Source organism: Hyperolius riggenbachi, chromosome 6, assembly GCF_040937935.1.
Source record: "Hyperolius riggenbachi isolate aHypRig1 chromosome 6, aHypRig1.pri, whole genome shotgun sequence".
Lineage (NCBI taxonomy): Eukaryota > Metazoa > Chordata > Amphibia > Anura > Hyperoliidae > Hyperolius > Hyperolius riggenbachi.
Window position 1 is genome coordinate 273,165,778 of NC_090651.1, and position 24,937 is coordinate 273,190,714.

The window sequence follows — 24,937 nt, forward strand, 5'->3', positions numbered from 1 at the left end:
CACACACACACACACACAGACACACACACACACACACACACACACACACACACACACACACACACACACACACACACACACACACACACACACACACACACACACACACACCACACCACACACACCACACACACACACCACACACACACACACACACACACACACACCACACACACCACACACACACACACACACACACACACACACACACACACACAGACACACGCACACACACACACACACACACACACACACACACACACAGACACACGCACACACACACACACACACACACGCACACACGCACACGCACGCACGCACGCACGCACACACACACACACACACACACACACACAGCTAAAGAAGAAAAAAATAATCAACAGGAAAAATAAATTAAATATAGTTGATGTAAAAGATAACCCATTACAAGTTCAGCTTGCAAGATGCAGTGAGGGCATCTCAACCAAACACCTTTTATGTGGCTCGTACCGAACATCACAGTCTGTGCCTGAATCCTCAAGGGATGAAATGCAGCTAAAAGTCTTTTAAAGTGAACCTCCAGACTAAAAATCTACTCAGCAGCACTGAAAAGGCTTAGTGTTTCTTTAACAGTTTCACAGCACCAGAACTTTGTTTTTCTTACCCAAGCCTCATTTTTAGCTGCATCGATAAAAACTGCCCAGGCATTTTCCCCCTGATGCTATGCAAAGCATGATGGGATTTCTGATGTTGTTCTCGTTCTGCTGTTTTGGTGCAATATTTTTTTAATTTGAGATTTATGATTTGAATCCTAGCGCACGCAGCTGGGAGGGATGATCAGGACACAGGCCAGTTGGAACTGTGTCTCATGCTCCCTTCACCTCCTTTCAACCAAAAAGATGGCTGCCCCCATGAAATCACAAACATTTGCCCGTTCTTTTAAAACAGGGTGGGTAAGAGATTATATTACCTATCTATTTTAATTAACGTAACTTATGTTACTTAATGACAGTATGTTTGTTTAGGCTGAAGTTCCCCTTTAAACTTTCAGGTAGGTGAGCGGTACAAGCAGACATCAGCCCCATGCGACTGAACAAAATAAAGAAAATGTGTTTGTGTTAAGGTGCATGAACTCACACAATGACTTCGCCCATAGGGATTGAGTTTTATCTGTGCAAATGAAGCAGTTGTGTTCAGCCTCGGCTCTCCTGGAAAGTAAACAGAAGCCAAAACACTTCTACTTGGCTGAGGAAACACTGCCAATAACAGGACAGGACTGAAAAGGTTAAAAGGCTATTATTTATTTCGTTTTGCAGCAGAATGAAGCAGATTTTGCATCATACTGACATGGCTGCTGTTTACAATGTATTCAAAACAATGTATGCACCCTAGATGGAACCCAGCTGAGGCAACTGTGTGGGGCCAGCTCTGCAAAAAAATCTAGTGTGTGTACAAAAGTCTCCTAAGCTCATTTAACATTCTGATATGCCAGATCTTTAAACAGCAGCAACTCCCTATAACATTGTCCTTAGTCCGCCCACAGGAAGCCTGTCCATTGTGCACTGTGCCATTGTCACTCTTCCCAATCCCTTCCCCATAGCAAAAATTTGCAATGCTCTGCTATACAGTGTGCTTGCGCACCACAGTGTCACCCACAGGACTGAACAAATAATATATGTGTACACATCTTTAGAAATTCAGCCCCTAAATGGAAAATAATATTAGACTACAAAAATGTTCTATGTACCATCAGTACTATGGACTGATTGATTGATTGATTAATTAATTAATAATTAATTAATCATTTTATCTTAGTCATCTCATACGTTTTTTTCCAGTTATGGTTTGGTTTAAAGAGAAACTCCGACCAAGAATTTAACTTTATCCCAATCAGTAGCTGATACCCCCTTTTACACGAGAAATCTATTCCTTTTCACAAACAGACCATCAGGGGGTGCTGTATGGCTGATATTGTGGTGAAACCCCTCCCACAAAGAAATTCTGAATACGTACTCTTGGCAGTTTCCTGTCTGTGAACCCTGTTGCATTGTGGGGATAGTTACAGCTGTTTCCAACTGCCAAAACAGCAAGCAGCAGCTACATCACTTGCCAGCAGTAAAAATGTCACCATGTGATAAATGTCAGAATATAAATCAGGGATTTAAAATATTTTAAAATATTTTACAATGATTTATACATAATTATTGTAAAAATGAAGCACTTTTTTATTACATTATTTTCACTGGAGTTCCTTTTTAAATACCAGCATGGCAGGTGACATATACGTTACATTATTTAGCTGGGAACTCCTTATCTGTCACAAACCAGAGGGTTTCCCAACTGTAATAGCATAACTGGCAAATCACTGAGATTTCTCTAAAGCCAGTTGTGATATTTAAAATGAGGAAACAATAGATGCACTAAATAGAAAAAACTGGCTAGAGAACTTTTAAGCTAAATACGCGCGTGACACGCTAAGTAGAAGATGACGCTATAAACAATTCTTGAATGATGGACATGGCCTCACATGAACCATGATCACGCATACAGATCCACCAGCATACTGTATATTGTTCTTTGTGTCGGAGAACCATTGTTGGTAGTTAACTTTAGAGATGTGAGTGAACAGCTCGCCCGCGAATCTCTATGTGGCCGTACTACTTCTGGGTCGCTATGACCCGTAGTAGTATAGCTGCGCTGGGCCGGCAGTGCGTGTCTTTGATCGCGGGCCTGTTGCCGGGCACTCTCTGCGCATGAGCATGACATCACTCATGATGTCACGCACATGTGCAGAAAGTGCCCGGCTACAGCCGCGCAATCAAGGACGCGCACCGCCGGCCCAGCGCAGCCATACTACTACGGGTCATAGCGACCCTGAATTAGTACAGGGTTAGGGGTTCGCCGGGCGAATGGTTCGAGAACCGTTCATCGACATCTCTAGTTAACTTTTCATGTATTTGGTCTGTTTTTCAGATATAAGCTGGCTCTGGATGTGCAACCTTGCTTTCAAGGGCACAAAGAGATTATTTGCATATTCAGGAGTGATGCATCATGGGGAACAACAGTTGATCACTTACAGTTGAATTATCCCAAGTATCTTCTGTTTTAAGAAGGCAAAATTACATTTAGCACTTAATAGTGCTTTTTAATAGAGGGCTTTTTGGTCTCTTTAAGCCTTTAAAACCTTCCAGGTGATTCTGGGTCATAAGCTGTCTGGGTATTCTTTAAGATAACAGTCCAATTTCTAGCAAAAAAAATGGTTAGAGAGATCAGAAATTCTGATCGGATTGGTTGTAAATAATCTCTGTTGATGGGCATAATCAATTATGAACGATAATTCATAGAACAATTTATAAAAACAGTAGTCCAATTGGATTTTCGTCGAACCAAAATTTGGATTTTCTTGTTGGTTGTGATAGGAAGCAAAGATTGGTTCGTCGGTGGTGTAGTGAACGATTTCACTTACGATCAGAATTATCTGAATGCTCAAGCGATTTTTCGCTAGAAATTGGATCGTTAGTGGCCACCTTTAGTATATTGAACACTTTGGTAGAAACAAATAATTGCTTTAATCCTTATTGATCAGCATTGTAATAAATGTTAAAAAGTAGTAACCTCTATAAAGTCATCTGGCCTTTAAGTATGCAGATGGGATGAACTCTTTTAAGTGATGTAATCATCTCATTTTAAATCGATCTGCAGCTCTTCCTTTTAACCGGAATTTTCTTTTTCAGTCTGTCACACGTGGATGTATGCCCATGTTTCCTGTGTTACACAACCTGTGTGGATGCCACACACAGGACAAATGGGAGGACACAGGAGCAATGGAGCGATGATAGGCACTTAATTACGACATAGGCTGGTATGACAGGTTTAGTTAGTTTAGGAGGGAGTGAGGAGAGGATCACAATTACCTCAGAAGGAGGAGAACAGGGATGCTGCTTTCGGCAGGCTGGAAGTCAGGTAACAGCTGAGACTGAAAACAGGACAGGATGTACTCAGGACACACAAGGGCTGGCCCTAAGCGGAACTGATAAAAACATTTTTTACCCGGCATCTGCTCAACACCTGAAGTGATGGGAATTGTTACCTGACTTTAGTTTTATCTGGGAAACGTACGGAGAGAGCAGTGTTACCTGATACCTTCAGCAGCAGGCGTATTACTTTCAACACAGGCCTGAACTTGGGACACATCCCTAAAGCTTACCGGAGTTTCTGGATGACCTGAACACAGGATACATCACTAGCTAAGCAACTCTTTCTCATTCTCCTCAATAAGGTGTGAAAAAAGGAATTACCCAGAAATTATATTGATTATCCAGATTCAGATAGCTATGCTTAGATCAAAGGGCAGTGAGATGAAATGATCTTCTTCACACATTACAAACCCTCTCAACTCAATTAATGGCGAATCCTCCGGTAAGTGTTTTACTTACAGATAATGTCGTTACTTTGAATACTTTATACAAGATGCTTACGTGAGCTGTAGAAAACATGGATGCAATCATATGTCTTCATCAAGTGTATTTAGTATTTTGCTTCAAGTGAATCTGAAATCTAAAAAACCAAACAAAAAGAGGCTTCCCGTTCCTTCATATGGTCCCCATGTTCCTGTTTTGGATCCTCTGTTAGCAGTCTCCAACCGATAGGTCAGAGACTGCTGTCTTTCGCGGGAGGCAAGCTTCAGGAGCCCAAGTGCTCTCGAAGACTGCCGCTCCGTACTGCGCGTGCACGAGAATGCCTAAGTAGAAGCCTCTTACAGCGGGGGAAGTGAGTAGTCTCAGGCCCGTCGGTCAGAGACTGCTAACAGGGAATCCAGAGCTGGAACGTGAGGACCGTAGGTGGAACGGGAAGGCTCGATAGGACAATTCCCTCTCCTTAGGTATCTGTTTTTTTTTTTATTTAGACTTCAGACTCTCTTTAATGCAGAAGACTCGATAATCATCTTCTATATACTGTATATAACAGGCTAAGTGCCTCAACCTTCAAACAAGAAGAAGAAGTAGCACCCTGCCCCCAGGGGATGTCCTACACTTGCCGCCGAGCTGGAGGGGGTAGCGGGCAGGAAGGGGGTATTGGGCACAGCGGCAGGGAGGGGGGTCGGACCCCCCTCCCTCACCTGGGTCCCCCATCTGCGCTCCCCCTCTAGCTTAAGTTCAGCAGCAGCCGCCGCTATTAGTAAGAGGCAGTGGGCGGGGATGACTCACCGCTTCCGCGTTCCAGCGTGTGTTCCACTGTCGTCACTTACAATACAGTGGGTGGCATTACAGGAAGTGACGACAGTGGAACGCACGCTGGAACGCGGAAGAGGTGAGTCATCCCTGCCCGCTGCCTCTTACTAATAGTGGCGGCGGCTGCTGCTGAGCTTAAGCTAGAGGGGGAGCGCAGATGGGGGACCCAGGTGAGGGGGGGTCCGCCCTCCCCTCCCCGACGCTGTGCCCAATACCTCCTTTCTGCCCGCTACCCTCTTATGTGGCGTATGCTACACCGCGGGTCCGCTAGTAATAATAATAATAATATACATATAAACATTCATAGTAGTAGTCGCACTAATATTCAGTGACAATTCTGCAACCATGATTTTGTATTGCTTTTGGTTCTGACAATGATAATAGACAAGCTAAGGATGGCCATACACATATCTATTTTTCCAATCTATTTCCAGCTGACACGTGGGCAGCACGGTGGCACAGTGTTTAACGCTCTTCCCTTGCAGTGCTGGGTCTCCAGTTTGTATCCCAGGCACGGCACTATGTGCATGGAGTTTGTATGTTCTCCCCGTGTCTTCGTGAGTTTCCTTCCAGCCCTGTTCTCTGGCACTCTGGTTTCCTCCAATATCCCAAGAACATACTCATAAGTTAATTGGATTACCCCTAAAACTGCGGATCAGTTTATTTCGGCGCACAGCACTGAGAGCCGAGTGCCGAAACTGGGCGCCGTCATAGTAGCAATGCTATGATGCGCGCCCCGTGTATCGGTAATTCGGGGCTCTGGCGGCTGCCAGACCCCGAATTACATCTCCCTCCAAGTTGCGACAACTCAGAATAGTATTTAACGCCGCCTCGGCAGCGGGGAAAGCTGTCGGCGCCGATATGACATGCACCCCTAAAACTGTCCCTAGACTGCAGTACATACACCACACAATATATACAGTACATAGACATAGGACTATGGTAGGGATTAGATTGTGAGCCGCTCTGAGGGACAGTTAAGTGACAAGACAATATAGTACTCTGTGCAGCGCTGGAAGATGTAAGCACTTTATAAATAATAATAAAGATGGGATCTTATGCTGGAAGAAAAATGTGTACAGTTCCGGTCCTGTTCTGTCCAGTACATTAATCAGTTGTGTATCAGTTTTAATGGACAGGAACAGATAACTGTCAGAACAGGACAGTGAATGTTTCAGGCTGGGTTCACACATATACTGGATGAAAATGTGTACAGTTCCGTTCCAGTCCTGTACTGTCCAGTATGTTTCTTCCATTTTGTATCAGTTTTCCATCAGTTTGAATGGACAGGAAATGATTGATTCTCCTCTTGCAATGGTGTGTTGTTACAAATAAATCCCCTTTGCTTCATAAGAAAATGAATGGTAATACTTCCTGTGATAATGGATGGTAATACTTCCTGTGAGAATGGATGGTAATACTTCCTGTGAAAATGGATGGTAATACTTTCTGTGAAAATGGATGGTAATACTTCCTGTGAAAATGGATAGTGTGAACGTCTACTGTCCATTGCCATTAAGTGCCACTGCATCTGTTAGAACAGGCATGTCCAAAGTCTGGCCCTGGGGCCTAATGTGACCCACAAAGCCTTCTCTGGTGGCCCCTGAAGCTCTCTACATTTGTTAATTCCATGCAGCCCGCAGGCTGTAGCTGAGGTGCCACATGCAAGGGGCCACCTTGTATCCCTACTCTGCCATCCACTTTGCTCGCCTGTAGGTTATCAGCCACACCTGTACCAGCAGCAGCCACTGATTAGCAGCTGCCATTATGCCAGTAGCAGTAACAGCCACTGATTGGCAGCTGCCACTGTGCCAGTCAGGGCAGTTTCTAGACAAAAATACACCCAGGACTAGGGTGTAAAAAGTCCGGAAGTCCGGGTGCGGCTGTCTGTTTCTGCCTAGGGGAATCGGATGCGTTCTGCGGATATCTGCAGCAAGCCATCCATAATTTCCCCGTGTCACATTGCATGGCAAATGAAAATCTGCATGCTATGGAAACTACTCCATTGACATGCATTGGCTTCAGGTTTGATGTGATGCGATACGAATTTGTGGCTAGTGGAAATGGTTTTTAAGGATTTAAATATTTCTGCTAAAATCTCAGGTTTGCTGTGTGTGATAAGACTCTATTCCTATCTGATTGATTTTTTTAAAAGATTCATTAGGGATTGGTCGGCTGGGTATAATTGACCCAGGTATGGCTAGCTCTAATAGGTTCAATTAAGCTGAACCATCTAAATTTAATTTAAAGATAACGTCATTGTTCTAAATTCGGAAACCCTCAAAGAAGAAGGAAAACGAGGGGGGAGAGAAGGTGCAGGGGAAGCAGGAGCCTTCTAATACCTGGTACACACCATGCAATTACCTATCAGATTGACGTGTCGAATCCATAATTTCCGGCGGGTCCAATCTGATTTCTGATCATTTTTTTGAATGTTTTTGTAATAGAAGTGATTGAAAAAAATCGATCAGAAAACAACGCAAACTTTTTTTTGGGCCTCATTTATCTTTTAATTGGAAATTAGGGTGCCAGAGATGCAAGAAGTTTGGGAGCCCCTTAGGAGCCCAGGTTAATGGCGGCTACAAAAAGGAAATGTGGGTCTGATAAAATAGTTTTACAATAAAAAATGTTAGCCTCTATGGCCGCTTTTAACATGGATGCCTATAGGGTGCCCAAATGCCTATGGCACCCAATATTTACATATATGGCAGTGTGGATATTGTCAGGTTTGCGGCTGGGGGGCGGTTAGGGTTAGGAGTCGGTGGGGGGTTCGGTTAGAGTTAGGCATTGGTAGAAGTAAGGCTTGTGTGAGAGTAAGGTTAGGTTAAACATTTCTTTTATTTCACTATCGGAATTACCACTGCCCAAAACTAGAAAATCTGTAATTTTACCACTATTCTACTAGGCGCTATTTCTGGTGCCCAAATTCTTCAAGCAAAAAATAAGTCCAAGTATATTGGGGACAAGTGCTCCAGACCAAATGTGACCAAGCCAGGAAACTGAGGCGATACGGCTGTTTTCCAGCCCAGCCAGTGCCCTAGTCCCTACCCCCTTCATCATGCCCCTGAGAACCCATTTTCTGTAACAATCGCAGTCACGTTTGCTTATGAAGTTGTATTTTCTCCATTTGGCCAATAAAGTTGTGGTAGAGGGAACTAGGCTGAGCGGTCATACAGTGCTGTCACAGCCTAAAAACTAGTGGGTGTACAGATTTCCAATGATATCACTTAGAAGTCTGGCATGCTGGATCTCTAAGCAACATCAATGAATGAGCGATAGACAATTGTTCCTCCACTTACCCCACCCACCAAAAGCTGATTTATAGTGCGCCGTCCCCTCTTCATTGAACAGTATAAGCTCCAGGGTTGAAGCTCATATTAGACAATGATATCTACATTGAATAACCCTTGCTCACAAACAGATATGTGCACACACAGTCTAAAGGTGCTCATACATTAGACGATGTATGGGCAGATCGACCAAGATCTCTCTCTGATCGAATCTGATCGGAGAGAGTTCTGTTGCTTACCCATACAATGCATGCCGATTCCCAATCAATATCATGTTGAAATCGATACAGAACTGGCCTTGAGATGCCACATCCCCTGCCTTGCTGGCCCGACACAGTCCCCCCTAATATTCAATGTGCTCCCCTCCCCAGTGCCCAGTCAACATCCGCTGCTGCCTCTGGGCTGGCTCCTTCGTCCCAACACGACCCCGCGTGGTTGCCGGAGCAACGTGGGACTGTGTGTGGCATACTCATGTGTATGCCGGTGACCACGTGGGACATGTTTATGGATGGAGGACAACACTCGGAACCAGCCTGGAGCTAGCGGCAGATGCAGACAGGTAGTGTGCAGTGCACTGGACACAGAGGGGGGACCACTGAACACTAGAGGGGACGCATACATGAAATAAAATAGACTGGAAAAAAAGGCACAGGGGATTGCTTCTAGTAAAATATTGCTACAATTAGCGATATTCTACTGCTGGATTCCATAGTAACATAACGGTAATGTTTAGTGCAAATTGGTAATGTTTAGAGCCTGAGCCCACTGATGCAGTTGTATCCACTTCTGTCCACTTTTCAGCATCTGTAACATTGATGTGTAACTGAAAAGCTGACACAACTGTGTCAGTGGGCTCAGACCCTTAGTGTAGATGCAAATGGAAGAGGAGGAAGCCGAAGACAGGTGGGCACAGTGCGGTGGGAGATATTGGACAGGTAGTGCATAAATGCACACATGAGGGGCACATTAACTACTAGCCGACCGCGTCACGCGATGGACGTGGCCGCGGTGGCAGCCCCAAGACCACCTAACGACGATCGGCGTAAAGTGCTGGGGCTCTGTTTTGCAGGAGATTGCGCGCACGCTGCAATAGCATCCCCTGCTTGGTGGGCGGAGCAGAGCTCCGCCTTCAGTCTCTGAGCGGTGAACGCCGCTCGAGAGACTGTTAAAAGGTGAAGCCGCCATCTAATTACATTGCACAGCGCTGCGATCTGCAGCAGTGCTGTACTGGGGACAACCGTGTGACACGGCTGTCCCCCTGGGACACTAGAGAGTGATCGGGTCTCATAGGCAGAAGCCTATTACAGCCGATCGCCATGATTGGCCGGCTGTGGGGAGGGAGGTATATTTATTAAATAATAAATAACAAAAATATTTATTAAAAAAAAAATAAACACATGGGGAGTGATCAGACCCCACCAACAGAGAGCTCTGTTGGTGGGGAGGAAAGGGGGGGGGGGGGGTAAATCACTTGTGTGCTTGGCCTTAAAGCTGCAGTGGCCTATTTTACAAAAAAAGGCCTGGTCTTTAGGGGGGTTGAACAGGGTTGTCCTCAAGTGGTTAATCCACTGCAGGAACAGGGTCTTGTTGCATTCATTGCTTGTCCCGATATCACTTGACGTACACCCAATTGACCATTATTGAGGCCACATCTTGCAGCATGTCCAAATGATACATGCTACCAACTTTGTTCCGAAATTAGTTGCATCATCGATTGGCATGCTTTTGGCAGCACCGATTCGATCGGCTGCCAAGTTGAGTAGTGTATGGTCACCTTTGGTGTCTGAATATAAACCGGCGTTAGCGATGCAGTGCGCATTGCACCGTCACAAACAGTCCTTCAGGGAACACTGTGCTATTGCGCTGTTTCCTGTCTGGCTGCTGGCCAAGATGGAAGTGACGCACGTGTGACGCACTCTTGCCTTCCTGCTTCGGGTATGTGGAAGCATATTGTTAAAATACGCTTCTGCGCATGCACGCCGCAACGTCACGCAGGTAATTGTTTTTAAATCTACGCATCACCATAGACTAACATGACTAACATGACTTCCAGGCCAACACAGATTGTGCAACTCGATGCAGAAGCCGCCGGTAATGTAGTTCTTGTGTCAGGGATGCAGTGAAAATGTCACTTCCGTTGCGTCGTAATATCGCAGTATAAAAGTCTCCATAGACTTTCATTGCCCGATGGTGGGGTGCAGTAAAGATACCGGTGTGAAAGGGCCCTAAGGCTCAGTTCCCACTTGCGCCAGATAACGTGCGGCCAGCGGGAGTGAACAGTGTAGTGTCCCCTCCGATGGTCCGCAGTGGTCCAGCTAGAGACCCCCATAGGTTATATTATTATTGTTATTGATTTATAAAGAGTCAACATATTCCGTGGCGCTGTACAAAGTAAGAAACAAACATGGGGTATATTATAATACAGACAATAGTGTACAAGACAGTAGTGTAATATACAAGATACATACTGTAATTAGTGAAAAAAAATACAAAAAAATGATACAAAATACAGAATACAAAATACAGAATTGGTAATGACAGTGATAAAAGTAACATGATAAATAAAATGTAGAATGATTTCCAAGACACAAAAGGGAGAGAGAGAGCCCCGCCCTTGTGACCTTACAATCTAAAGATCTAAAGGCTAAATGTAGAATGCATCTGCTCTTCTGGGATTATCACAGGTTACATAGAAGTGCGGCCTGCAATGGATCCAGTACAGACTGATATATAAAATAGGAACCGTTCACTGTCAGTTTTGTGATGAGTGGTGAACGGACAAAAAATATCCATTCTCAGCTCAAGTGGTAATGCAGCCTTACTATCATGCTCCTGAAAGAATGACACAGAGTAGCAAATTCAGACAGTCCCCTACTTAGGAATGGCTGGAGTTGCAACATTTTAAACGTACTATCAAAGTTGTCTTCAAGATGTACTGTTCTGTTTTTGTTACATATTTTTGTTGTTATACTGTATGTTACAGTATTGTAGAACCATAGCAAGTAACAAATTAAAAGTACATTGAGAAATGGGAACAACATAAAAATGTACTATATGTCCAAATCCAGGATTGTCCAAAAGTAAACTATCCACGTTTCTCTACGTACAATATAACACATTCAACTTATAAACCCTGATGAGTCATTCGTGACCAAACTAGTTGGGCGGAGCCTAACCACAGAGGGAGACGCCGAACCACGTGGATGTTTTACTGATATGCGCATTTTAACCAAGCTTTGTGAGTGCAATTTTAATACTTTTCATTTGGAATGAACGGTATCACGCTATGCAAATATCTGTCTGAGTTTAAGGAGCTGTGAGGCTACTTATACTGGTCAAGGAGATTTAAGCTGCTGAACAAACGCTTATGCTGGTCTTGCTGGGTCAGCCATATTATTCGGTAAGGGGCTAGCAGGGCCGGGCTGATGCAGAGGCAAGAGAGGCTCCAGCCTCAGGGCGCAGTATAAGACTCTAACTCCGCTATCATTCCCCTATTGTGTTTGAAGCAGAGAAATAAGAAAAGGGGATACATGGCAGTGCCAGCAAGCCAAATAACTCTTAGTCTAATAATAATCAGTGTGCGACAGCTGGGGTGCGAGGGATGGAGGGGCACACTTTGGTGTCTCAGCCTTGGGTGCTGGAGGACCTTGTCCCGGCGCTGGGGGCTATTATCTCAGTCTGGGAGTGCCTACATGTGGAGGAGTTGATGGTGCTGGGACACAGTATGCAAGGCTATATATGATGAGCACTTTGTGGAGAGAAGGTACAAACTTACTGCGCCATAGATGCTCTCTCTTCTTTTTTTCCTTTCATGGAAAAAAAGTGGTCTGAATACGGCTGGAGGTATATAAGAGGATCGGATGAGATAAACTGGCTGGGCCACACGCGCTGATTGCCAGCTGTCATGATTGGCATCTTAGTTTGGTGAGCACAATCGTTTTTCATAAATAGGATACCGCCTGATGTTTATTAAGTACCAAGATTTGCTAATTTTGGACTTTTTATGAATTTAGGACTTTTTTTGAATTTAGGACTTTTAAACTTGCACATTTGCTGGTGAAATTTATGGAACATCGGAATGGTTGTTGAATAACTTGTTCTCAATGAACCTATGGGGTCCTTGGAAACTAGGCCTATAGGTTAAGCATGAAGGTTGGGTCATGAGTTCTAGGCCATTTGGTATATATGTATTGATTAACTCACCAGTTTTGTGATTAGTATTCGTATACTGGTTAAGTGTATTATCTGATAGAATAGTGGAGTCACTTTAGGACCAGTGATCTAGGTCCTTTGCAGAAGTTGTTATACGTTTTAGAAATTTTTCCTCAGGTTGTTATAATCTATAGTTCGGATATGGAAATGGTGTTTTGTATAGTGATGCACTGAATATCCATACAGATAAGACCTGCAGAGCGCTGATATCATTTTAATATAATCTATATATATAATAGAGTAAGTGCCTCAACCTTCAAACAAGAAGAAGCCCCAGGGCCGGTCCAAGCAAGAAGAAGGGGCTGGTCCAAGCAAGAAGAAGAAGTAGTGTCCTATCAAACCAAGGGCAAAGAGGGATAATTTGCATAATTAGTAGCAGTGCATTGTGGGTAACCACAAATGTTCACTTATAGCGGAATTATTGCAGATTTGCTTCTGTTTTAAGATGGAAAATTACACCAAGCTTTGCTTTTTTTAGTAGGAGGGATTCTTGGTCTCTTTTATCCCCCTATACATTCTTAGTAGTTTGGGTCACCCTGAGCTGCTTGGCTACTCTGTTGTACTGGTCCAAGCCCTATCTTATACAGCCATATCAATCTCTGCTATGGCTATCATTCATGAAAGTGCTGGCGGTATGGAGAATCAGTGTGGGAAAACACCGCTGATGGTGTTTTAGACTTCTGGCTGCTGATTCATAAAAAAGTATCCAGGTGTAGTAGCAGTGTGGAGATTCCCCGAACTAGGCTTGTGGAGACATGGAAGCTGCCGAGTTGATATGTTTCTCTGTGTTCTGCTCTACTGCAGCTGCCTGGTCTCTGTGTCTCCATTCACTTAACATTGTTATCGCCACATCAGAGGGAGCGGTACTTCCTGACCTTGCACCACTTGCGGTGATCTTTATAAATTAACATTTTGCTACATTTTTTACAACAATCACCGCACAAGGCGGTGATTTATCGCTCTGCTCGGTAATGTCAGCTTTTGATGCGGAAGGAGCCTTTATGAATGCAGATTTTGCTATGTGTGCGGGAAAGTCAGCTGTTTTAAGCATTTCCGCATGGGGGAAATGCTTTAAGAATGATAGCCTATATAGTGATAAGAACCAAAGGTCTGAAATAGGCTGTCACATGTGGGTTTGATATGACTGTGTAAAACTTAAAGCTATAGGTTTGCTTGGCTTACTAAGGGTGAAAAGGAATAATTTGCATATTTAGTAGCGGTGCATTTTGGGTAATCACAAATGTTCACTTATAGCTGAGTAATTGCATATTTCTTTCTGTTTTAGGAAGGCAAATTACACCAAGCTTTGCTTTTTTTTAGTAGGAGGTCTTTTTGGTCCCTTTTATCCCCCTATACATTACGAGTGGTTTGGGTCACCCTGAGCTGCTTGGTTACTCTGTTGTACTGGTCCAAGCCCTATCTCATACAGCTGTATCAATCCCTGCCATGTACTGATGAGGACCAAAAGTCTGAAACAGGCTGTCTACATGTGGGTTTAATATGGCTGTGTAAAATTTAAAGCTATATGCTTGCTATACACCAGTGGCTCTGGATGCTTGCTTGGCTTACCAAGGGGGATAAGGGGTAATTTGCATATTTAGTAGCAGTGCATTGTGGGTAACCACAAATGTTCACATATAGCTGAATTATTGCAGATTTCCTTCTGTTTTAAAAAGGCAAATTACACCAATACAGTGTGCGGCATGCAGGAAGTGACGACAGTGCAACACACGCTGGAACGCGGAAGAGGTGAGTCATCCCCGCCCGCTGCCTCTTACTAATAGTGTCGGCTGCTACTGTGCTTAAGCAGGAGGGGGAGTGCACATGCGGGACCCAGGTGAGGGGGGTCCTGCTGAGCTTAAGCTGGAGGTAGAGCACACATAGGGGACCCAGTTGAGGGGGGGGGGTCCAACCCCCCTCCCCAGCGCTGTGCCCAATACCCCCTTCCTGCCCTCTACCCTCTTATGCGGCGTATGCTACGCCGCGGGTCGGCTAGTAAACTTATAAACAGCCTCCTGGAACCTAACCTGTTTGTAAGTATGGGCCACCTGTATACAAGGTTTATGTAGTACTAGCACACAGGCACGGTTCTGTTTTTATCCACACTTGGACCATGGGGAAAGGCCCAAATGTTTTTAAAAAATTTATTAAAACTAAAAAGGAAATAATTATACATAAATGTTTACAGGGAAATAAGATAAATCACTCCTAGCAAACAGGCAAAATAAATCAAAGCAAAAAATAAACAGTATTATAAGAAGATAAGGCGTGCATGAAAAAAGGCGTGAGGAAAAAAGGGAGCAGCTGGATAACAAATTGGCCCAGCTAGACAACAAAATCTCATTAAAGGAAAAGTTTGTTTTCAAGTGGGCGTGAAGTCAAACTGAAAACATGTTAAAGCGGATCCGAGATGAAACACTAACTATAACAAGTAACTTGTCTATATATCTTATCTAAAGTTTAGATAGTTTACACAGCATATCTAGCTGCAAAAGTTTAAAAAGTGTATGATTATTTATTCCTGTGATACAATGGGGGCAGCCATGTTCTTTTTGTCATATTGTCACAGGCTAAGAGCTGGAGATGGTATCAGATTTCTTGTGTGTAAATTCAGTCCCCTCTCCTCCTCCCTCCTCCCCTCTGCCTTTGAAATCAATGGCTAGTAACACCTCCCCCTCCTCCTGCCCAGACTGAACTCCTGTAAGCCCTTGCTATTGTCTGAAAGTGCCTTGGCACTCTGAGGGCTGTGGGCGTGGCTTTTTTAGTTTATAGGGAATTAAACTATTAAAAAAAAAAAAAAAAGTATTTGGCTTGAGGAATGCCCTATAAACTATAGGAAAGGGACACAATTATGCAATGAGTAAAAGTTAATCTCGGATCCACTTTAATGATAAGTACCATTTTAAAACAGACGGGAAGTCAAAACACAAAGGTATTTATTTGAAAAACCATTACATAATTCAAGAATACAGCTTAACCTAACCCTACTTTCACACAGAACCCTCAACTTGTGGTGCCTAACCCTAACCACTCCCCCTGGTGGTGCCTAACCCTAAAAATCCCTCTGATTGTGCCTAACCCCTAAGTACCCCCCCTGGTGCCTTAACCTAACCCCCCTTGGTGGTACCTAACCCTAAGACACCCCCCACCACCACCAGGATGCCTAGGCCTATCCACTCCCCTGGTAGTGCCTAACCCTAACCACCCTCTTCCTTGCACAAACACCCTTACACACATAGAAATGATAACATATTTGATAACGTAAAATCTGTACATGAAACGATAGCTTTGCTAGTTTTAAAACTATAACATCTTTCAAAAATGTTAATGTTGAAAACTATTTATCCTGCACCCCTTTCTCTGCTTTGGGTGCCATATTAGCGATAAATGCATTAGAGTCTATGGCGGGGCCCAAATCCTCGACTAGCTGCCGGCACCCTTTTTTCCTGCTACCTACTTAAAGGACGATTATCGCGAAAAAAGTAGGCAATTAAAATCTAATCTAACAGAACCGACAGGTTTTGGGCCAGTCCATCTCCCCATGGGGGATTCTCAGGGTTTTCTTTGTTTTCAACAGCATTTCCTGAACAGCACTTGTAAAGTCTAACTGACAAAAAAGCATACAAGTGCGTAGAGAGGCTGGCTGGTATCTTACTATTTTGGCAGTTAAATTGCTATTCAGGAAATGCTGTTGAACACAAAGAAAACTCTGAGAATCCCTCATGAAGAGATGGACTGGCCCCGATAGTGGTCCTTTAAGAGTTGTTTCTGTTATTGCCTAGTTCCAGTTGCTCTGCATCCAGTGGTCTTTAAAGACCCTTTGAACCCTCTATGAAGGAACTTCAGCAGTAGCAGATCAAAATAATACATTTCTGGGCTTACTTTTGCCTAATCTCAAGTCTTAATGGGCTGGAGGGCAGTCATCTTTGAGAATTACAATAAGAGATATAAAGTATGAACCACTTCATCCCAGACTAAGTAATTCGGGGTCATTATAGTATACCTCTAAATCCTATCATGTAGACTATGTTTGGTTTGGCAAATTTGGAATCTGCTACAATCCTGTTCCTAGTAAAAAATATTATCACTAGTGTGTTTGGGACGAACCCCTCCAAAGTTCTGACCACAAGCCCGATAATTGTTTGCTGGCTTATTGCAAGGATCATCAAAGTATTTCTTGTTGCACTGTGAAAGAGTGCTCATGAAAACAATGTTACGTGGGAACTCTAGCTTTCACTGCCACTTTGTTGGCATCTATTTGTGGTTGGATTAAGTTTAAGGAAAAGCTCTCTCTATGCACCATTGTGAAAGTCACCTGCCTTGTTGTGTTGTTGTCTGGGTATCATTTTTCAGTTAGCCAGTGGTATGACATTTAGAAGGCAGCAACACTAAGCTGGAAAGGTCATGCAGAAGACACTTAAAGGTATCTTTCAAAAATGAAAATACAAGTAACCATTTTTAAAGTTTTACATTTCAATTTTTAAATTTATGCGATCTGCTTTACTATGCTCTGGTTGCAAGGGGTCAACACCACCAAGTATAAGAAACGACAGGCAGGCCGAGTCTCTTCTAAGCTGTGAAGCCCTATTACAGCTTTAATGTGCTACAGCAGAAGCAAAACTCCTCTGCCTATTTCTCCACTTCTACCAATTCTGCCCATCCTAATTGGTCATTGTGGGCACCCTTTTCCTTCTCTTAGGATATTGCTGCTTTATAACTTTGTCCTTGTCCTCCCTCCTTCTGGTCCTTGTCCTAAACCCATGTTGCCTCAACCGCTTTGTCTTCTACCTTCTAACACTATTTGTTTTTTTGTGACTTAAATTATTTTTTAATTTGTCTTGTTTGAACAGCAGTAACAGGAAGTAGTAGTGACAAAGACACTAGACATTAGTGATGGGTGAACTTCTTGCGTTGTGGTTCGCCAGGTGAACCTGATGGGCAAACTTGTTGCATTATGGTTGGCTGGCCAACCTGTGAACCCAATAGCTAGAATTTGTGGGTTTGCAAACACCCAAGTCCTAATGTGAGTTTGCTGTGAAAGCCTCCAGACAATCCCAGCTGGCCTATCACCTAGTTTCTCTTCCCCTGCCCAGCACGTTCCCTCACTCATTACTATGCACAGAGCCGGTGTTCCAACATTTCAGCATACAATGACAAAATAGCATACAATTAAAGTGATATTCTCCTTTTTAATAGAATCAGTGTCCCCTTGCCAGCTCGCTTCGCTCGCTGGGCTGCGGGCTCGGTGCTCGTTTTGCTTGGACAACTTTTTATTCTAATTCTATGTCCACTTGGATAGTGGACATTGCACACCAGGACCCAGACTGCTAACTCAGGTTGCAAGGTTAGTGCTGCTGATGGGCATTATGGGGCTAACATCACATCACGCCAGAACCGAGGAAGCGTGGAGAGCTGGATGAGCGGACTGGATAGGTGGAGTACAGAAAAGCAGCCCTCTAATTGGCGGTAACTCAGCCAATCAGAGGGCTGCTCTCCTACACACCACCCATCCAGCTTCCTGTGCCTCCTCGGACCTGGCAAGATGTCAGCCTGGCTCCGTGCAAGGGGACAGATATGCAGTGGAACTGGATCTGAAATAGGCAAGCGGCGTGCAGTGCAGTTTGGTGTACATCTCGGCTGAGTTTACTCTAGTGCATGTATGAGGCATAAATGTTTTTAGAGTTTTTTTCACAGAAGTATTCTGGACTTCTCTAAATCTTAACATAAAACGCGAACATAACTTCTGTAGCAACATTGCAATAGTGACTCTGTTCTTTCCTTATTTTGCAGTTGATATCATTCCAGAAATACAGGTTCTGTTTTGTGGCACACGCCCATGTGCAGTCACTGCTGTGCACTGCTCTTGTTTTGTTGCTTTATTTTGATAATCTAACTCGGTAGTCTCTGTCATCAGTCACAGACTGTGAATACCTCTATCCTTGTCTCACCCTCTGACAGTTTTTGTTGTTGCTGCCACTGATCTAATTATACATGTATAATCATTCTGAATAATTTGCTCTTTGCTGTTTAAAACAGAAATCCTTGTCTGTTATGCTGCCTCTCCATGATGTGTCTAATGACCCTAAAATCAACATTAAAAAAGCAATCCAGCTGTGTTGTAACAATAGCCCCAAATCTGGGTGGGGGGGGGGGGGGTTGCTAAGTGTAAGCGGCTAAGTGCAGGCCATGCTGCATCAGGCCTCCTCCTCTGTGCTATACACTGAGATCCAATGGTGTAATGTAGTTTTACCCTACATTGTCAGTGTGACCAAGGCATCATCACGCTAGGTCCATGCTGACTTTGGATTAGCGCAGTAGAATTTTTAGGACACCAGAACAGCTGATAACCCGCAGCTGTTTTTGGAGACATGTGCATTAGTTCACTAGCAATGATCTTGTGCTGCCCCGAAAGCCCAGAGCTCCCCAGGCATATGCACTGTGATTAATTGCACTTGAGCACTGTGATTGGTTACATTCAAGCCTGGAGATCTCCATGATAATAATCCCTACTGAACCCAAACTTGGTGGGCAGGTAGGGGACCCCCAAAGCCACCTCCACCGGCACAAACCACAAGCTTGATGTCAGTAGGGGCTATGGTCATGGAAATCTACAGGTTGGAATGTAACCAATAACAGTGCTCAAATGTAATTAATCATAGTGCACATTCCCGAATCCCGGATAGATCTGAGCTTCCGGGCAGCACAAGATCATCGCTAGTGCCCTACTGCACATGTCTCCTAAAACAGCTGTTCATCAGCTGCTTTGGAGACCAAAAGTTTTACTGCGCTTGCGCAAAGTCAGTGTGGGCCTAACATGATGTCGACTAAGCAACGCTGACAATCTGGGGGAAAATCAAGACCACACCGGCAACCGATGCATGTTATACCATCAGGTGTCTCAAGGGGACAGCATACAGCATGCAGATGCCCGGAGGAAGAGGAGAGGGTGGACTAAATATAACAGTGCGCTCTGTGCTACACTCAGCACAAGAGGGGGTGGGAGAAGGAGTGGAAGAGCGGCAGGGGAGGTCCGGCCATGACCAATAGTGCTACTGGAGGGCCCAGGCCACTACTTAAGTTATATTACTGCAGTCGGAGCTACTCCCATACAGCATCAGCTACAAATAATAATGACAACTAAATGCAATGTATATACTGTATATATATATATATATATATATATATATATATATATACTGTATGTATAAATATATGTATATATATATATATATATATATATATATATATATATATATATATATATATATATACACATACATATTAAAAATTATTTTATTTGTGTCTTTAGACCCCAAAGGCAGCGTGTCACGACCTGAAACCAGATGCAGCTTGTTGGTAGTAATGATGGCACAACCAATAAAAATACTTTTGTGAACTTTCTTCTTCCTCTTTTGAAATGTAAGTTTTCCTGGGATGAATCCAGAATGACTGAGCTGCGCTGGAGCTCTCACTGGATTCTGCTGGAATGTGCTTACAGAGTGTGGAAGAAACAGGTTCTGCTTTCTTCAGAAAGGAATACTTGGCTCACACCATGAATTATTGAACATGGGATATAAAGTTATGTTTTGCACAGTGGTGAGTCAGCTTTCTTACTTCTGGATAGGAGTAAAGATCTTCTAAATAGAGTCTCGGAAGATAGTATTATCTAATAATCGGCACTCGTATTTATACATTGATAAACCTGTAATTTATTGTCCACAAGGAAACAACAATATATACCATCCTGCGTACAATCTCTGCTTTGCTAACGACATTCTCCTCTCCTCCTCGCTAGTCACCTCTTCTCTCATTCTCATATCAAAGACTTCTCTCACATTGCTCCACTTCTCTGGAAATGTACATGCAAAATGGGTGGCGCAGAAATCTGGGAACCAGAAAAATCTGCTGGTAGAATATCGGTAAAATTACTGATATTCGATTATTGGCAGTAATAAATCCGATAGTAAAATATTGATACATTTTACAAATATTTACTATAGCTAAACCTATTCTCACACGAGCCCTTCCTCAAATGATGTCTAACCCTAACCACCACCCCAATGATGCCTAACCCTATTCGAACACACCCAACGATGCCTAATCAACCACCTCCAACATCCCTAACAGACCCCTCTCACTGATGCCTAATGATAACCAACACCTGTATTAATAGGTAATTACCTATAACTACCTGATAATCACCTATGCCTAACCCTAAGCGACACCCCACCACAAAGCTGCTGATATCTGTGCCGTCTTTTCAACTATATACAAGAAATATCAGGCATGGTGAACGTTTGTACGCCTTGTAGGTGCCCATGTTAATATCGACTATAAATAGAAATTTGGTAGCCAGAAGCACCAGATAAACTGGAGGGTGTCAAAGCCAGTGGCCTGGGGGCGGAGGGACGATGGAATGTCACGTGCGCTATGCCACGCGGCAGGTGGGGGAAATGGTATGCACAATGCATTCCGCTAATGCTTGGCCAGATTGATCCACCGGCCGGAACACTTGCGGGTCGGGGGCTAATGTACACCTGACTATCGGCTGCTGATTGTCGTTATCGCCCGCCTCGACTGACTTTAACCCCCTTGCCGGTCCAATTCCTGCGGCAAGGGTGCAGCGCAGCACTTTTTTTAATTTATTTTTTTTTTAAATCATGTAGCGAGCCCAGGACTCGCTACATGATAGCCGCTGAGCAGCGGCATCCCCCCCCCCCCCCTCTCTGATCGCCTTCGGCGATCAGAGTAAGCAGGAAATCCCGTTCAGGATGGTATTTCCTGCTGGGCTTCCCCGGTCGCCATGGCGAAGAGCAGGATGACGTCACCGAAGTCGGGACATCAGAGGGAATCCAGATCCACCCCTCAGCGCTGCCTGGCACTGATTGGCCAGGCTGCGCAAGGGGACTGGAGGGTGGGGGGGGGGGGCAGCGTGGCGGGTAGCGGCGAATCGGCGGTGATCGGAATATCCACACAGCTAGCAAAATGCTAGCTGCGTGCAATAAAAAAAAATATGCAAATCGGCCCAGCCTGGCCTGAGAAATCCTCCTGCGCAGGTTACCCCGAGCTGAGCTCGGGATAACCGGCAAGGAGGTTAATCAAACACGTGCACAGGGCTTCCTGACACCTGTGAACTCTCAAATGGCTGATGGAACTGATAGAGACTAGAAGTAGAAGTATGGAAAACTTTTGGTCGAAGAAATGCTTTTATTTAAATTTCTTCTGCCTCAACAATTATTCCATGAAACAGAGACACTTACCCTAACGTTAAAGGGAAGGTCCAAGCAAAATAAAAAAATGAGTTTCACTTACCTGGGGCTTCTACCAGCCCCATGCAGCCATCCTGTGCCCTCATAGTCACTCACTGCTGCTCCAGCCCCCCGCTGGCAGCTTGCCGACCTCGGAGGTCGGCGGGCTGCATTGCGTACGTTTTTACGCATTCCCACTAGTGCAGGAACATTAACACATACATTTTTACGCGTTACTGGTTCAATGCGTACATTTTTACGCATTGCACCACTAATGCGTAAAAATGTATGTGGTAATGTTCCTGCACTAGCGGGAATGCGTAAAAATGTATGCAATGCGGCCCGCCGACCTCCGAGGTCGGCAAGCTGCCAGCAGGGGACTGGAGCAGCAGTGAGTGACTACGAGGGCACAGAATGGCTGCATGGGGCTGGAAGAAGCCCCAGGTAAGTGAAACTCATTTTTTTATTTTGCTTGGACCTTCCCTTTAACTACTAAATGAATGTTATTTAGATATGTAGAACAAGGCAAAAACTGATTGTGGTTAGATTGGGAATGTAGCTACACAAATCTATCTTATATGCAGACCTTTGCCTTCCAAAGCAGAAAGTATTTCTCAAGGGAAGTCATGCATTGTGGTATTGACTTTTTGCACATATGAATACATTCAAGATACCTTCTGTTTTGAAGAGGCAAAATTGTACTTGACATAACAAAAGAAGTACATGTGAAGTTAATTGCACCTTTTCGGAGAAACCTAACTAGGGATATATCAGATGTCCACAGTTGAGCAATAAAGACCAAGTGGTAAGAAGAAGTAGAAAGAAAAAATGCTGCCCCACTTACCCACAACACACATACTGAGAAGAATAAGACAGTGACATTGCCATTGGCAGCCTACTAGTACGGAAGTTAAACCAATACTAGACACTGACTTTGCTATAAATAAACACATGTGGCCTAGTGTAAATGACAGATTTTACTGGCACTGGAAAATGCATGTGCTAGATTTCAGACTTTGCTTCTAATGCACTAAGTAATTACTTGCCTAATTATAGCTTTATAATAACAATAATAATAGACTGGGTGTAGAAAACTGCTTGGATGCCAAGACAAGATTTTACTTCTAATTATAAAGTGCATTCCCTAAGATGTACTGCGTGGAATAAAATAATTTGTTACATCAACCTATAGTGTAATGAACATTACACATAAAATATATCTTTACATTAAATACTTCTGCAGGCTTACAGATGTTTCCTAATTAGTAGGTCTCACACTTGTGCTTGTAAGTGTACATTTATCCAAATGTTTATTGCCGTACATTATGCCTTCATTGCCTGATGGCCAACCAGCTGCAGACATCTACGACCTATGATTACACTACTTATGGTGTAAAAAATGACTTCAAATGAGGCTTTTAGCAATAACACATATTAATTGTATTGACTTTGGTTCTGTTTTAAAATCTTGACATTTTACTGCTATCGATGATTACGATGAATCAACTCTAAATTAATCAATTATAATAGTAGGTGTATTTTAGCTGTGAAAGACAGAATAACAACAAAAGAACCCTAAAAAACCCTGTGCTCAAATCTTGAAGAGCCCACAAGGTCCCCCTGCTCAAGAAAGCACAGTCTGCCATAAGTTCAGATGAGAGCAAAACTGAGTTATTTGGCAACAACTCAACTCGCTGTGTTTGGAGGAGGTGGAACGCTGCTTATGACCCCAAGAACACCATCTCCACCATCAAACATGGGTGGTGGTTTTCTGCTAAGGGGACATGACACCTTCACAGCATCAAAGGAATAATCGATGGGACCATGTACCAAAAAATCTTGGGTGAGCACCTCCTTCCCTCAGCCAGGGCATTGAAAATGGGCGGTGGATGGGTATTCCAGCATGACAATGACCTTAACCACATAGCCAAGGCAACAAAGGAATTACTCAAAAAGAAACACATGCAAGTCCTGGTATGGCCTAGCCAGTCTCTAGACCTTAATCCAACAGAAAATATGTGGAGGTAGCTGAAGCTTGGAGCTGCCAAACATCAGCCTTGAAACCTTACTGACTTGGAGAGGGTCTGCAAAGAGGATTGGGCCAAAACCCCTCCTGAGATGTGAATGTCTGTCTTCTGTGATTGCCAACAGGGGTTTTGTCACCAAGTACAAAGTCATAATTTGATAAAATACTTTTTTCACTCATTACAATGTACTTCAAGCTCTAGCACTCTGGGATTTTAAGGCTATTTTTGTAGTTATTCTGTCACAGCTACAATAAATCCACCAACCGTTACAAGTATAGACTGGTCATTTTTTGTTCAGATGGCAAAAGAGCAAAATCAGCAAGGGATCCCCTCATTGTACATATTTGTTTCAAAAAATTAGTATGTCTATGGTACAAATACTTAAACTCTTTAGTGGCTTTGCTTCACAAATATGTTGAATTTTGGAACAATGGCTTACAAGCTAGTTTTGCAGTAGCAAAAGGAAAATTATCATCATCTAATGTTGTTAAATCATCTACAGTATATGTATCACTTATTGGGAAATGTTCCAAAAGATATTTATGAATCAGTATTATATTTTTTGAAGCATCAGTAATGATGTTATCAATGCAGTTAGGTTTTCTATCTTTGGAGGGAAGAGTTTCTGAATTTGACCACATATCTGACACCTCAATTACCAGCCTAGTAAATCTTTTGATACCAACAAAAGCTATACAGTGGCGGGACCCTGAAGACATGCGTTAACTTATGGCGCCTATAACAGAGCCGCCAGCAGGACCATGGAGGGGAAGATGCCGAGGGACCTCGTGGGCTATGGGAAGTGGAGGAAGCCCTAGGTAAGTTCAGATTTGTTAGTCCTCTGCTCGGGATCCCTTTAAGGGTTCTGCCTCTGCCACAGGAGAGCAGGGTTTGAAACTCAGCTCTTCCTGTTCAGTAAGCCAGCACCTATTCAGTGAGGAGACCTTGTG

At 43.7% G+C, this 24,937-nt stretch overlaps 1 protein-coding gene across 1 annotated transcript in view; it reads left to right on the top strand.

Annotated features, from left to right (window-relative positions):
* The first annotated feature begins 3,870 nt into the window (after positions 1 to 3,870).
* Positions 3,871 to 24,937, top strand: part of TMPRSS13 (transmembrane serine protease 13) — a 122,543-nt gene continuing 101,476 nt past the window's right edge. The window contains exon 1 of the mRNA XM_068240883.1: positions 3,871 to 4,398. Within this exon, the coding sequence (XP_068096984.1) occupies positions 4,384 to 4,398 (15 nt within the window). The 5' untranslated portion in view covers positions 3,871 to 4,383. The remainder of the gene's footprint in view (positions 4,399 to 24,937) is intronic.